Raw genomic sequence first — 15,266 nt, 5'->3', positions numbered from 1 at the left:
CGGGAGAGGGGAGGCGGCGCGGTGCACGCCGGGAGCTGTAGTCCGGCGGAGGGGAGGGCTCCGGGCGGGGCGGCCGGCGCGCTTCCCGTGACGGCGGCGGGGCGGAAGTTGCTGGTGCCGCGTCCGGCGCGCGCCGCATGTGCCGCGCGCTCCTGGCGGCGCTGATCCCGCTGCGGGACGAGCGGCGGCAGCAGCAGGAGCAGCATGGCCGCCGAGCTGCGGCTCCGCCTGGCCGAGCCGCTGCAGCTGGTGGCGCGCAGGAACGAGAAGAGCGGCGTGGAGCTGAGCAGATTCGTGGCGAAGCAGGTGAGGAGCGGGCGGTGCGGCGCTCGCTGGTAGTCCCCGCGCCCCCGTTCTCCCTCCGTCGGGCAGGGTCTCGTAGGGGCCACCGTGGAGCGAAGGGAGCGCAGCCCTCTGCCTCCCCCGTGCCGCCATCTCCTCCCGGCAGCTTTGTGTGTGCCTGACCCCCCCGGACAGCCGGCGGGAGCGCATCCCCGCTCTCTCTCTTCCTGGCGCTGGTTCTTGCCGTGCTTGTCCCTTTCGGGAATGTGCGGGTGCAGCCCGTGAAGAAGATCCTCTTCTGGATCCTAGTACCTTTCCTATTGCGCCTCGCCCGCAGTTACATCTTCAATCCATTCCGTGTCTCCTAAGGTGACTCCGGGAGCGTGGCAGCAAGAGGTGGTATTTTGTTATCAAGCACTGAGACATTAGCTAGTCGTTACCCTGTTGCTATTTTGCGTGTCTTCTTTAATTACCTGAAAACAGCATGTGGGATAAAAAAAGGCATGATTTTCCAGGCTTTGCTTTAAAGGTTTTTTAAATCACAGTCTCCAGGTTGCAGCGATGCTGGGAACATGGTCCTATAGTCACCTTCATGCTTAGGCTGCCTTAGCTCTGAGAAGCACATCTGCTTTCTAGGAGAATTGAGACCGATCTCCTTTCTTTGAAATACTTGAGGACATGTAGTAACAGGATACCAGCCCATCAGATATTGTTTTATTAATACTTTTCATGATAGAGCTTTTGAAGTCCCTCAGATGTGTACACATTTTGGGACTCAAAGTCTCTATTTCTCTTTGAGTGTCTAGGAAATGTCCCAGTTGTTTGAAGATGAAAAGTCTGAAATATCATATTTTTTCAGAATATTGGCTTTCAGCCTGAGTTGCTGTCTCAGTCATGGTTCGGCTTTCATACCGATACTCAAGGTTCTTTGTTGGTAGACAGATGGCTCTTTCTTCTGTCGCTCCAAATCGCAGGATCAAAGTAAAATTGACATGAATATACAGTCCTGAGTGGAAGCTAATTGGTGGGAAGCAGTGATAAAGAGTCGCTTTCCAAGAGAGAGAAGCAGCTGAGGAATAGAAAGGGGGACGATGTGGATACAAGTTGTAGCAGACAGATGGAGCAGCGAACCAGGAGTGAGTCACCGAGATCCGAGATTGGGAAAGACGCTGTGCCCTCTCTCTTTCGGTGACTGTTTGGAGATATGGTTTAAAAACCTTGCTAGCTGGAAATTCCTAAAGAGTGATTGTATACAGGGAGCCTGGAACAGCACGGTATTTAACATCCTTTTGAGAACTAATTTGCTGTTTTCAGGCTTGGAAGCTACAGCTCTAGGATTATTTTAAGCTTGTCTTGCCAGTAAGCAAACTCCATCTCTGAACGTCATACCTGATTTCCTGGTTTGTATATTACATATGAAGCATGCATTCTGGAAATGTAGAGCTCTCTTTGCTCTACAGCTTTGTTATGTCTTCCCGGCAGCTTATTTCTTCAACAGTATTCCATAAAGGAATTAAACTTGCCCACAAGTGCTAAGTAAGGAGCAGTCTTTTGAGGTTCATAGTATGGCACAGTTCACGTGATCGTGGAAGGTTTTGTTCCCTGTCCTTGGGTATGTAATAGAATTAGAGCCTTTTCTGTAAAGTATTTTTATATACTATGAATTCTGCAAAGATACAGCAATTTTCTGTGCTCTTAATGAGGAAGATGGGATGAAAACCTCTCTAAACCAGTCTTTGTTTCCAACATTTACATTTTGGAATAATTCAAGCAAACTGTACAAGCAATAGGTCTCCACAAACTGCTGGAATGTGCTTTTGGCTCTGAGTTACTAAAGGTCTGCCAGAAAGTCTTCCTGCATAGAATTCCAAATGTGAACTTTGTGCAAATGTATGTATTTTGGATGCCTGTGATCATGTAATTTCAGCAGAGAATTTAATCACAGAGAAGATTAAAACACTCCTAGAAATGGAACTTTAATGCAAAAACACCCTTACTGGTTTCTGTCCTCTGCATCTACCACTGTGTTTATGTGGAAATATATGTATCAAAGAACCTGACCACTTTGGATGTTTCTTCTATTTAGACTATGCAACCTTCCTAAGTGGACAGGAGCTCATGAGCACACTATTCTTGATTTTTCTTTTTTAATTTGTAGGTGGTTTATGTTGGCATCCTTCATTTTACATTTCAATTTGCTATGTAGCAGTGAAAGTTGTTTTAACAATAATTCCAAGCTCTTATTTAGAAGCCTCCAGTCTTAGCATTTGATGTTGAGAAATGCCTTTATTCCTTTATATTAATAAATGTAGGAAAAAGGAGATGACCTAGTGGTCTCAAATTCACACAGTTACCTATTGTCTATCAGAAAAATGTCCTGATGCTCTGGCAACTAAGGCAGAAGTTTTTTAATACTAAAATGTGAATTCAACATTTTATTTGAAAGATTTGTTAGACTTTACATCGTGTAGCATTAGAAATAAGGGAAGGTGTGTTGCTCTTTGGCTTCCATCTTGGGCTATTTTCTGCTACATTTTGAAAAGCTGTGATTTTTGGCACACCTTATGGCAGTGATACAAAGTCAACAAGAAACTTGATGCTTTCATCCTCTCTTGTGAGAGAAAGATCTGTCCAACTCTGTCAAAGTGTTGGAAAAGGTTTAGGAAGTTCCAGCTTGTGAGACTGCATATCATCCCTACTTTTTTTTTTGTTCATACCTGCTTTTTTTGTTTGTTTGTTTCCCTTGAACTGTGTGGGTTGTAGGAAGAGTGCGGGCTCGTGTTTTGGTTTATCTTGCTGAACTGAACAGCTGCCAAAGCACGGAGCTGTTTTCTTTTAGCCTCTTCTCAAGGCCAAGCCACACCTTTGTGTTGGTCTCTTATCTTGAACCCAGTAAGAGTGCTGATTTGGAAAATCCATTCAGCTTTCCCACCCAGTGTAAGACTTTGTAAGAAGGATTAATTTGGATCATCTTGCTTAGTTGGTTGCTGCACAATCATACAGCTGTTGTGTGAGGGAACAGAGACCAGAACATGAGTTCCTGTGTTGGAGGGGAAGAAAGATTTCCTGTGTGGTCCTCATGCCCTCCCAACTCTAGGAGTATCCCAGTGTTAAATCTGTGTCTGGTGTGACCTGTGAGCAAATATGGGTTTCATGTGGTACCAGCTTGCTCTTTGCTGTGATCCTTTCTTTTATAAATTTAGGGTTTGGATTAAGCTTGGTATTATTAGAGATTTGTGTACCTTGTGTGCACTGAGCACACACACTCTGCAGGTTGGGAAGGAGATGTGCGTGCTGCTGCCGGAGCAGTGACTGGGATCTGCCTGACTCCAGGTCTCAGTCCTAGCTGTGTATCTGCTTCACGTGTCTCTTTAATAATAGACTCTGTGTGTATGTGTTGTGTGCTTGGAGGCACAGTCTTTTATGATGCTTTCTTAAAGCAGCCGTTAGGAAGCCCATGTACAGATTTGACTATCCCAGACTTGAACACTTTCAGATCATCTGTCTATTGCTATTGGTTGAGAAAGCTGGTATTTCATAAAGGCATGTTTAGTTAAAAATAACCCCCTCTGCAGTATTCTACTTTTCCATAACATTTTTCATTTAGGCTCTGAAGTCAGAGAGACAGTCTTTATAGAATGTGAATGTTGACACTGTGATTTTTGAACAGTTTTATAAGTCCTAAGGGTTCTGCAGTTCTGCACACAATGATTAAAAAACTGCTTCATCTCACAAAATCGCTAATGGCATAAATTTGTTGGACAGTAGACATGTAAATATAGAATTTTACTGAATCAATCACATTATTTATTATTTTATTGTTAACTGGCTTTATTTGATATTCAGAGCTCTGATTAGTAAATTAAACACCCCAATGTGCTTTGTTTGAGTAGCCAAAGATGTAATTGATTTGAAAATTGGAGGTACTTTTAATTTTTTCCAATGGAGTTTATTTCTGGTTCTTTTGAGCCATTCTGCCTTTGAACAGCTTATTAGGAATTTTGCCACTCAAAATCTGATTCCCTGCAATGAGCAGGTCCTTGCTCCATTTAAAAAAATATTTCTGATGCTGCTGTGTTAAATGAGAGGCAGATAAACTTATGTTCTGTAAAAGCAAACATGAAACCTGTAAGAAACAGCTTGCAATTAGTGTGATGGGTTTGATATTTGTAGTGTATATACCTCAGTTTCCCTGGCTTCTTAATGCTGTATGGGGATGAATATCTTTTCAAATTCAGGAGATTGAGGAACTTGAACAGATTTGCATGTGTTCTAGAAGGGTGTGTACAGTGGTATATTCAAAAGACAGGTGCACTCTTGTAAAAATGAAACCATCCCTGAGATAGTGAGACCAGGAACAGGTCTCACCGGAGTAACTAAAGTCTAGGAAAAGCAGGAATTGGCTGCATATGGTGCTGAAACAAAAGGCTACCTGAACTACAGAATATTTCTGTCTTGAACAGGATAAGGGTTCACTCAGTAAGGGAGGGGAGCATGGAGCGTCCCAGTTGAGAGCAAAACTGCTACAGTGCAAATTCATAATCCTGATTTTCAAAATTACTTGTACTGCACTATGTGTTAAAAATCTTGAAAGTGGAAAGATGCTTGGGTGGTAGCATGAGCTCAGAGAGATATTTAAGGGTAAGGCATAAGAAATGGGTTGTTCATCAATAACAAAGGAGGGCTGGGGGAGTCAGGCAGGGGAGATGTGAGATTAAGGGGTGTTGGTTTGGGTTTTTTTCTTTCTTCTAGCAGATGTGAATATGTTTTCCTTGTGTTTTAAAGAACTAAATGACCATTTTTGTATAGCAGTATAAGAATAAAAAGGATTTCAAACTTCAAAACTGCAGATACAAGCTGCTTCTTGTTAAGAGCATTGCTTGATATAATTCTTGTCAGAACTATGAAAATAAGGCTGTGATCACGACTAATTGAATGCTTCTTTTTTGTAAAGAGATAGTGAACATGAAGCAAGTTTAAATGTTAAGTTTAATGTCTTAAACGTTTTGTGGCTCTCATGAGACCAAGCTGTTAAGATCAATGGAAATTCTAGGAAAATGTATTAATTGTTTCAACATTTCCCCAGTCTTTTTCTTAAAAAAAAAAAAAAAAATTACAAATTGCTTTATCTTTCAGTTGTAAAATATAATTTAGGATTTTGGGACTACTTTGTAATTCCTGTTTAACATATCATTCTGCATCTTACTCCTTCTGTATTGTAATTTTTTTTTCTTAAATACTGAGAGCTGTGTCAATTGAGTACTTGCTTTTGGATTTTGGACTCCCTTCTGGTTTTGAACTATTTGTTCCTGTAAAATTCACTCTGACTCCTGCATGAATAGTTCTGAAGGTAAAAGTCAAAATAATTTCCCCTTTAACCTGTTTTCACTTCCCATTCCTTTAGGTTTGGACTCAGCAGGATCGTCAGTGCATCCTCAATACTTTAGCGCAGTTACTGCTGGATAAAGAATGTACTCTACTGATCGGCCGGCAAGTTCGGCCCATCCTGCTGGATTTGTTGGAAAGAAATGCAGAAGCGATCAAAGCTGGTGGCCAAATCAACCATGATCGGCATGAAAGGCTCTGTGTAGCAATGAGCAAGCTGCTTGCTGACCACCCTGATGTTATGCCGTGAGTAATGAGATGTCAATGTTTGAATTTAGGAAGTGTTACAACCTGCCCTGGAGGCAGGGTAAATCGGGTTTTTGTTAACAGATGGATTGGGATGGATTAGAGTGAAGGACACTGATTTACTGGTGTTTTTAAAGTTTAGAACTATTTGGTTGCAATGGACAGGAGATATGGAGCCGTTTTGGTTATTATCTGTAGAAATACAACAATATATAACCATAAAGAATAACACTTAAGAAAATGTATAAGGGAAAAGAAAGAAAGAGGATAAGAATAGAAATCTCACTACCCACAGTTCCAGTGATGAGACTTGGTTGCAGTTTCGGTGGCCATTGGTCCAAGTGATGGTTGAAGTGTTCATCCATCAGGGGGTGGGGGAAGCCCATGGAACAAAAAATTTGTTGGGTTAATTAACACTAAGGTTCAGGTGGGAATGCCTATATATCTCCCCTGCTTAAAACTGGAAGAGTTTTACACTCTGTTGCAACACTGTGGATCATGACCTGTTCTTTGATGGAAGTTCCTAAAAGTGAATCTGGGGGCACTTCGGGGATCTTTGTTTCATGACTCCTCCTAAGACAGGACAGCTGCCTCTAAGGTAGCTGACCCAGTTATGCCCCACCGAAAGGTAGGAAAGCCTTCAATGTGAATGTCCAGGTATTTTTCCCCCCGGGGAGTTTTCACACCTGAGACACTTGCATGAGGGAGGACATTGTCATGGTAAAAAGCATTATCCCACCTTGTAGGATTTGCTTCTTACTGGTCTTTTCCAGATGTGGCCCAAACCCCTGCTTGTAGCCCGGGTGATGGGTGCTCACCCCCTCTGCCCCTGGGCTGTGACCTGCACATCCTCAGCAAAGCACTGCTGCTTTTGCAAATGGACAGTTGTTTGAGTCATTAACCATTAACGTTGCAGTTAACATTTCATCCAGACAGTATATGCTTGTTAATGCTCCCTGGTGAAGAGAGGTATTGTCAGGATTTGAGTTGTCTCTCACAGTAACAAATGTGTTTTGAACAGAAATAATCATAAGGTAAACACAAGTCTCAAACACAGTTTGTTTTAATTAAATCGTGTTGTAAGATGCAATTTGACTTTCACTGTGATCTACAGAAAATCAAAACAACTTGAAAATAGTTCACAACCAGAATCTCTGAGTTTAATATTAGACCTGTAGGCTGGTAGAATATAAAGTTGCATAAGTAGGAATCTGTATTACTTTTTCAGTAAACAAGAGTAATCAAAGAATTTTTACCAAAGGCAGTACTATTTTCCCTTGATAATTAAGTAATGATTTTTAATAAGGTGAAGTGTCTGTTGTCAGCTGATTGCTGAATTGGTTGTCTTTCCCAAGTGTGGATGAAGTTAATTACAGGGCTTAGTGCTGTCGATAACTGTGTTAGGACCTGTGCTCTGACATTTTTATTAGTGTCTGGTTTTCTTTCTTCTGACTTACATGTTTGTGTTCCATCTCTTTCTCTCTCACTCTTGTAAAGATTTGCTTTAAGATACTTTAAGACTACATCACCAGTTTTCCAGAGGCTTTTCCTGGAAAGCTCAGATGCAAACACAGTCCGATATGGGCGCAGACGAATGAAGTTACGGGACCTCATGGAGGCCGCTTACAGATTTTTACAGAAGGAGCCATCGGTTTTCCGGGAACTATGGGACTGGAGTGTGTGTATTCCTCTCCTAAGGAGTCATGACACTTTAGTCCGTTGGTGAGTTAAAACCTCCAAATCTTCTTCATTGAATAGATGTAGCTGTGTCTTGAATTGTAATTAACTGTTCACATGCAATAGAAAGCATCTTCAAGTAATACCAGGAATCTGTACTGATGATAGCTGTACTTGTACTTCTCAACTGACCTTTTGAAAGCTATAGTGATGTATCACAAAGTGAATTTCAGGCTAGCTCTTAGTAGTGCTTAAAACTATGGTCTATAGAATCTTTCCAAATTATTTCAGTTTGCCCAAGTTGGTTCATTTTTCAGTTGTTTGTGTGTAGATTTCTCAGCGGCTGTAAAATGTAGCTTAGTTAAGATGCACTTTGTGTTGGTCTTGGTACAGGTTTCATGTGGGATTTTAGTCAGATTTTTCATGTTAGCTGTCTGCCCTCAGGGCTTCAACCTAATCACATGCTCTACCTTATTTAGTATTGATAGTGCCTTTTATTTTACAAAAAATATTTAATAGTCTTTTCTTTTTAGAACATAAATTCAGAATTGTGTTAGTAGCACATAATTTCAGTAAGGTTTATAATTTAGGAAGGACAGAACCAAGAATGTTGTCAAATCTATTAGTCATTTATGAAGCTCTTCAAAATGGCATACTTAGTGTCAGGAAAAGAGATAGAATTTGTAATTAATTGATTAGAATTGATTCACCAGGTGTTCAGCTAATAGTCTTAAGTGAGTGAGCTGACTTTTAAATATTTGTCCTGAAACAATCTTCTGCCTTCCCCCATCACACTCGTTGAAAACTTTGTTCTTGGAAGTTGAAAACAGAATGAGAGCTGCTTTATGATTTATATTAAATGTTCCTTTCTTGCAAGACAGCTTTATGTAGTCACGACTTGGGAGTTGTTGGCTTTTCTAGGCGCTCAGAATTTATTTCATGGCATTGTATTTACTTTAGAAATAACATGAAATGCAATTTTGGAAGGGAAATGGTAGGATAAAAAAATTGGGTAGGGATGAATTCATTTTCCTTGTCTCATATGTTAACCTTCATTTACTTAGGAAAGTGCATTCCGTTATTATATTTCTGCTTATAATTCAGTTCTTCGGAGAAATGTTAGTTAATTGGTGTATAAATTAAAACTGTGCCATGATAGAATTGCTTTCCTGTGTTCTGAGATACTTGTTTTATCTAAAAGAATGTTAAGCATAGTGCTGAAATAATTTTCTATGAATAAAGTTTTCTGCACGTTTTTCCAAACTTGATGTTTTGGTATGCAACTGACAGTTGTTGAACTACATTCCTTAAAACTGTTTTGACATATTTTGTTCCAAATGTAATTTTTAGGTATACTTCAAACTGTCTCGCTCTGGTTACATGCATGAGTGATGAGCATAAATTATCTTTCCTGAAGAAGATATTCAATCCTGAGGAGCTGATACATTTCAGACTGAAGTAAGGACTTTTAAACTCTTGAACACTATTTGTTTTTCTTGACGGCTTTCAGCTGAGTTAATAAACATGGGTTTCACAGGTTGCTAGAAGAATCTCAGCTGGAGAATGTGGAACAAGCCTTAGTTTTGGCTAATCCAGACTCCCCATTTTGGCAAAAGGAGAAAGGACAGCACTATACACAAGGACATGTTATCTCGAGCGACCTCTCTCCACGTGTAGTAGCTGTCTGTGGCATTGTGCTGCCTAGACTACAGCATGTTTCTGAAGAGCAGGTATGTAATCTGAAGTTAAATCAGTACATTTTTGTTTTAGGAATTTCTAAGTACAGTGAACTGACTTGATTTCCAAATTGGATGGTATTGAAAATACTGTGGGTAATGTGTGTATCTTTATCTTTCTCAGTGTGTGCTGTAAACCAGTGTTGCATAATACAGGCGCCACAAAGAAGCTCTGCAGGGGAGTGAAGGAGCAATATAGTGCTGATCATTTTACTTTCATGTAGCAGTTTGTACAAACATACTACAAAAGAATATTGAGCCTTACATACTAACTTCAGTCTCAGGGTGAGAATCCATAGCTGACTAAAGCCAGGATCTAGGACAGTTGCTTTTACCTGCATGATGTAGGGGTTTTTCTGCTATAAAGACATCTTGTATGCAGCCTTTCTCCAAACATGTGCTCAGTTCTTCTATGAAAAGAAGACAAGGCTGCTGTTTAAACTCTTCCAGAAGGCAGAGAAAGGGAAAAGGAAGTGAGCAAGAATTTGCTGCCACCACTTGGGAAAGTGTAATGTAGACTATAGTGCCTTATAGTTTTGGGAAGCCCATCGATGGCATAAATGTTTTTAAACAGTGTTTTAACCTTTTTTCTTCTAAATTGCTATTTAACCTAAGCTGTTCATATCCTTCTGTGTATCTACAGCCAGTATTTCTGACTGTTTTTCTCCTTTAGTTACCAGTTTTAGCTCTTAGCTGAGTTATTTTGTTTAATTTTGTAGCAGTGATCTACAACAGGACAAAGAAATGAATGAGAAGTACCAGTGTCCAGAATTGTTAGAGTGGCCGAAGCAAGAAAAGAGCATTTTCCCTCCAAATTCTTCTCCCCCCCCACCCTGTTTTTCTCTCTACTTCTGTTTTTGAATTCACTGTTTTCTAGCCCTTTGGGATTTTATAGGGTTGTGAGAGAGTGGTTTGGAATTCACTGTAGCAGGGGAAACTGGAGAGCAGTTTAAGAAGATTCTTACTGCCATGGCAGCATCACTGCTGTTGCAGCTGTGTTAAAGCCAGGCCACGCTATAAACTGGATTACTGAAAGAATATTCTTTATCTCTGAGGGAGGTGACAACTTCCCTGAAAGGAATGCTTTTATTTTTTTAATAGGCACAGGTATTCCACTGATCTGGTCTACAGTGTACTTCCAGTTACACTAGGGAGGTTCCAGTGACAGCTTAGGGGGTCTAATGAAGACATAGGAGAAAAATGTGAGGGGAAGCAGGTTCTCTTGTTTCCAGAGAAGTACATTGAGCTATATCTGAAAAAAGGTTAGACTTAAATACAAGACACTTGTTTCTATGCCCTGATTTCTTTCCTCTGAGCCTTTTGGCACAAAACACTTGACTGTAAGAGCCAGAATATTTGGGGACTATCTGTACCATTGATTAATTACCATTCAATAAACTGAATTAATTTAATTTTTAATAAAATGAAAATGTTATTGAATATACCTTTTTTTTTTCATTCACTGAGTTTAATGATCTTATACTTCAGCCTCTACAGAAAAAAAGTAAATACTCACATGCATTCAATATTCATATTTACATCATTTGACTGCAACTGCTATTTGATTTGTCCTGTGATTTGGATCCATTCTGATGACTTAATTTCACTATATTGCAAATTGTATTTGATTGACATGAGTTATGATTGAATAGTTATTATGCCTCTACTGACAACTTAGGTGTGAATTCCCCTTGGGATCAAGTTGTATGTGTACTTTTCATTAAGTGTTTCACCTATAATAAGTTTTTGTGAAATCTATTTTAATATCTCTTAATAAATGCAACTTTAGACTTCTTTATTTTATTTGTTATGCAGATCTACAGGCCAAAATTTTTCTTGTTATTAGAGTCACTTTCCTAATTGTTCTGTGGGATACAACTGTAAGAAAAGTAATTCAAGTGTAGTAACCCAAATTTTATGTTTGAACAGGAAAACAACACCAGCAGTTTTGTTTTGGTTGAATCTGCCTTCACAAATCTTCAAAACCTTGCTATTGCTGTAGCATATCAGACTCCTGTTTTATTAGAAGGACCAATAGGATGTGGCAAAACTTCTCTAATTGAATATTTAGCGGCTGTTACAGGAAGAGCAAAACCTCCCCATATTTTGAAAGTTCAGCTTGGAGATCAAACTGATAGTAAGGTAAGTGATGGATTTGTTTGATGTTTGAATCATGAGACATAGCTTTTACTGAACTTAACTTACTTAAAGCACAGACTTAATTTTCTAATAATATAATGTTTTCACCGAAAGATCCTACAGTGGCCAACTCTTTAGTACTGGTCGTAATATTGGTGAGAATTAATAAATAAGAAAAAGAGCTCTTACTTTCCATTAGGTTTTTAATCTTTGCATAATTGTGCTAAACCTGTATCACTCACATTATGTTTTATCAGATTTTTTTATGTAGAAGAGCTCTATTGATTTTTTTGTTAAATTTAAAAACATTGATTTGTATTGGAAAAGGCAAGATTCTGGTGGCAAAGGTTGTATGAACAGTCTTATTTCATCTAAGTGAGCTAATGTCAGTTTACTCTGATGCCTTTTTTTGTGATAAAGATAAGATAAAGTAAGATACTGGGATGCTGAGGTGACTTGCAGTTACGCACTAATGGTTAAGCTCTATCTGTGGATAATTTTATGTATTTATTATTTTGCATATAGAATTTTGGAGTTTGACTTAATATTGTTTGGCACAATTTATTTTTAGTTTTTGAAGGTGATTCGTATCTACCAGAAGGTTTTTATTAGCATCCATAAGCACCTTCTTTGTTTGCATGGAACACCTAGTTTCATCATCTCACAAATTGTATCTTCTCATATACAAGACTAAGGCATATTTAAGAAAAAGGGGTGAAGTTCAAGATATAAAATATGTAGCAGTAAGGTCACAAACTCAATTTTTAAAACAATGTTTATTACAATTTACAATTTGAGAGAAAATCAAAGCTTTGACTGGATTTTTCCTTTGAATAACTCGCTTTATATTTCTGTTTACTACCTTAGTCACAGACTCCTCAAAGACATAAACTAAAGTTTGGTGTGACCCTAGACAGTTTTCTTTTACTTTAGATTACTTGTATATTAGGGTGGCACAGCTCATAAATTTACTTCAGTTACGTGGTTTATTTTAATTATTAAGTTTCAGTTAAATTGCCACTGGAGGCGGGAAACTCTTCTTAATTAGAAGAAATGCAATGCTGGGCACAGATTGCCAGACAGATTGTTTAGTAAGGTGGAGGTAAAGTGTCACTTCTGTCCCAGATTGGTCACATTTGCCATCCTTTCCTCTGGAGAGGCGGTGCCCAGGTCTCTGATGTGCCAATTGTTTCTGTCACAGACGCTGCTGGGGATGTATCGATGCACAGATGTACCAGGGGAGTTTGTGTGGCAGCCTGGCACCTTGACACAAGCTGTTACCAAAGGTCACTGGATACTTCTGGAGGATATTGATTATGCTCCTCTGGATGTGGTATGTAGCTTTATGTTTGCTTTAAGGTACTGGTCTTAATGCCCACGATGGTAGTTCTGGGAGTCTGATCACCAGGTTCTGGAGCAGCACGCTGAAAATGCTGCTGCTCTAGAAGGGGTTAGAAAGAATTCACCTGTCTTGGTTCACATGTTTGCACACCTCATTAGTTTTTGTCTTTGTTACAGAGTAATTGTGACCCTGCACTGATCACAGATTTCACTTTGAAAACTGGAATTGACACTGATAATATGTCTATTTAATAATGTTTTGGTGTTTGAAACCAAATATGGCCCTAAACACCACAGAATATTGTCAATATATGAGGCTGGTGCTGTTAGTAAGATTTTTTTTTCAGTTTGTTGTGTGGGGGTGTTTTCCCTTCCACATATTTTTCTTATACATTTCTTACATATTAAAATGTGCTGTTGCACTAAACGTTTCCTGCTTTTTTGGATCCAGAGCGAGTAGTTAGCCAGTCATCCTTGCCTCTTGAAGTAATGACTACTGAAAACAAGTTATTTTCAAGAGTGATATGATAGAGATGCTTTGCTGCATAGGCCCGCTGGACATTGTGCTGGCTTTTTCTTTTCATATATGTTTCCATAAAATATCCTTTGTGTGAGTGAATAAGCTGTCAGTTCTTTTATTAGGTTCTAGGCTTTCTGATATAGAAATAGAAAATTGGTAAGAAAGCAGATGAATACAGCTTGTATGTACACACTTCACTGCTAGGAGGTCTTGCACTTATTTGCTTCTGTGGATTTAGCTCGCTGCACTCAGGATGAGCATACCCTGAGTAGTATCCTGCATTCATCAAATCCCTTTCTTCAGGTCCTCCCTGCAGGCATCCTGTCTGCTTTCTCCATATCAAAGGATCTCTATGTGCCTCCCTCTGTGCCGAGGGGTTGGTGTGGTCATACCTCCCTTCTTTCTTTCCACCACCATTACTGTCCTTCCCCAGGGAAGAGTAGATTCTTTAAATAGATACCACTCTCCTGGGGTAGCAGTGCATACACTGAAAAAGGTTTATGGTTGAGAATGACATCCTTGAGACACAGGTCATATTTGTTCAGGCAGATAAACAAAACAAGGCTTCTGATCTGAATGTGTCTAATAAGTAATTTGATAATTCAAAAATAAATAGTTTTGATTCAGACTTGCAGTGTAAAGGCTGTCATTTCCGTGGTCTTATAATTAAATTTGAATACGGGAGACAAAAAGGTAAGTAAACATTACACCTTTGACTTCCACTGCTGATAAAATTGATGGGGGCTCTGCAATTCCTGTTAGCATCACTTGGAAGTGTATCTCTGGAAATAGCAGTTGCTGGCAATGTAATGGTGCTCAGTGGCATTGCTCCAGCATCTCAAGTGTGAAATAAGTGTGGATGGTTGTGCTAAAAAGTTTTATGATTTTTCTTTTTCTCTCTAGATCTCTGTGCTGATCCCTCTTTTGGAGAAAAGAGAGTTACTGATTCCTGGTCGTGGTGACTGTTTAAAAGTAGCGCCAGGATTCCAATTTTTTGCAACCAGGAGGTGGGTTTGTAAACTTGTATGAGATAGGACTTAAAAATAGGATACCTGTGTTCTCAAGGTACTTTTTACAAGGTGCTTTTATAGGAGTATTTTAGCAATTTCCAGTTAACAAGCAATATCATAGAAATCTGTGAATTTTTTTTTTTCACTTGAAAGCAGCCTTGGGGTGAATCCCAATCTTTGTACAGAAAAACAACTTCAGGAAGGCTGAAGAAATGAGCCTTGCTGGGAGGAACCCTACAAAACCAACCCATCACCAAGATAAAATACCACTCTTAGGAATGTGTGAAAAAGGTTTATTATTGATAGTTATGAAAGTCTTGCATCAATATAGGTGTTTGTAATGTTTTCTAACCAGAAAAAGATACAATATACTCTGCATGATTGCTTCACTGTAGTAGTGGCTCATGCCTGGGATGTCAAAATGACTTTTTGTATAGGAAAATGTAATATTGTTTCAAGGTTAATGGTTAGAAGGTATATATAGGGAATGGCAATTACATGGTTTTCAAATGTTTTATAGTTTATTTCAAAGCCTTTAACAATTTTTCCTGCTTTTGTCTTCTATACATTTTTTAAATCTGTTTTTTCTGGAATTGAGTCTTCTGTGTTCAACTTCTTTGGTTGTCTCATTTCATAAAAAATTTTATTTCTTTATGCATAGTTGTCATGGTTTAACCTCAGTCAGCAACTAAACACCACACAGGTGCTGGCTCACTCCCCTGCAGCAGGATGGGGGAGAGAGTTGGAAGAGTGAAAGTGGGGAAAAATCATGGGTTGAGATGGAGTTTAGATAAAGCAAAAGCTTTCCACACAAACAAAGAGACAAACCCTATCACTCTAAGCTTCCCCACCTTTCCTCCTTCTTCCCACAGCTTGGGAAGTTTGGGTCACAAATACAAAACACAGGCCCACACCAGCTTCTGTGAAGAA

At 39.3% G+C, this 15,266-nt stretch overlaps 1 protein-coding gene across 2 annotated transcripts in view; it reads left to right on the top strand.

Annotated features, from left to right (window-relative positions):
- The first annotated feature begins 79 nt into the window (after positions 1-79).
- Positions 80-15,266, top strand: part of MDN1 (midasin AAA ATPase 1) — a 92,889-nt gene continuing 77,702 nt past the window's right edge. For both annotated transcript variants that reach the window (XM_030267585.4, XM_030267586.4), the window contains exons 1-8: positions 80-306; positions 5,687-5,913; positions 7,411-7,635; positions 8,941-9,048; positions 9,128-9,320; positions 11,256-11,468; positions 12,667-12,798; positions 14,230-14,333. In XM_030267585.4, the coding sequence (XP_030123445.4) occupies positions 205-306; positions 5,687-5,913; positions 7,411-7,635; positions 8,941-9,048; positions 9,128-9,320; positions 11,256-11,468; positions 12,667-12,798; positions 14,230-14,333 (1,304 nt within the window). In that variant the 5' untranslated portion in view covers positions 80-204. The remainder of the gene's footprint in view (positions 307-5,686; positions 5,914-7,410; positions 7,636-8,940; positions 9,049-9,127; positions 9,321-11,255; positions 11,469-12,666; positions 12,799-14,229; positions 14,334-15,266) is intronic.

The sequence above is a fragment of the Taeniopygia guttata genome, chromosome 3 (assembly GCF_048771995.1).
Source record: "Taeniopygia guttata chromosome 3, bTaeGut7.mat, whole genome shotgun sequence".
In the NCBI taxonomy this organism is placed as follows: Eukaryota; Metazoa; Chordata; class Aves; order Passeriformes; family Estrildidae; genus Taeniopygia; species Taeniopygia guttata.
Note: the sequence above shows the minus strand (reverse complement) of the source record. Positions and strands in the feature narration are given on the sequence as shown.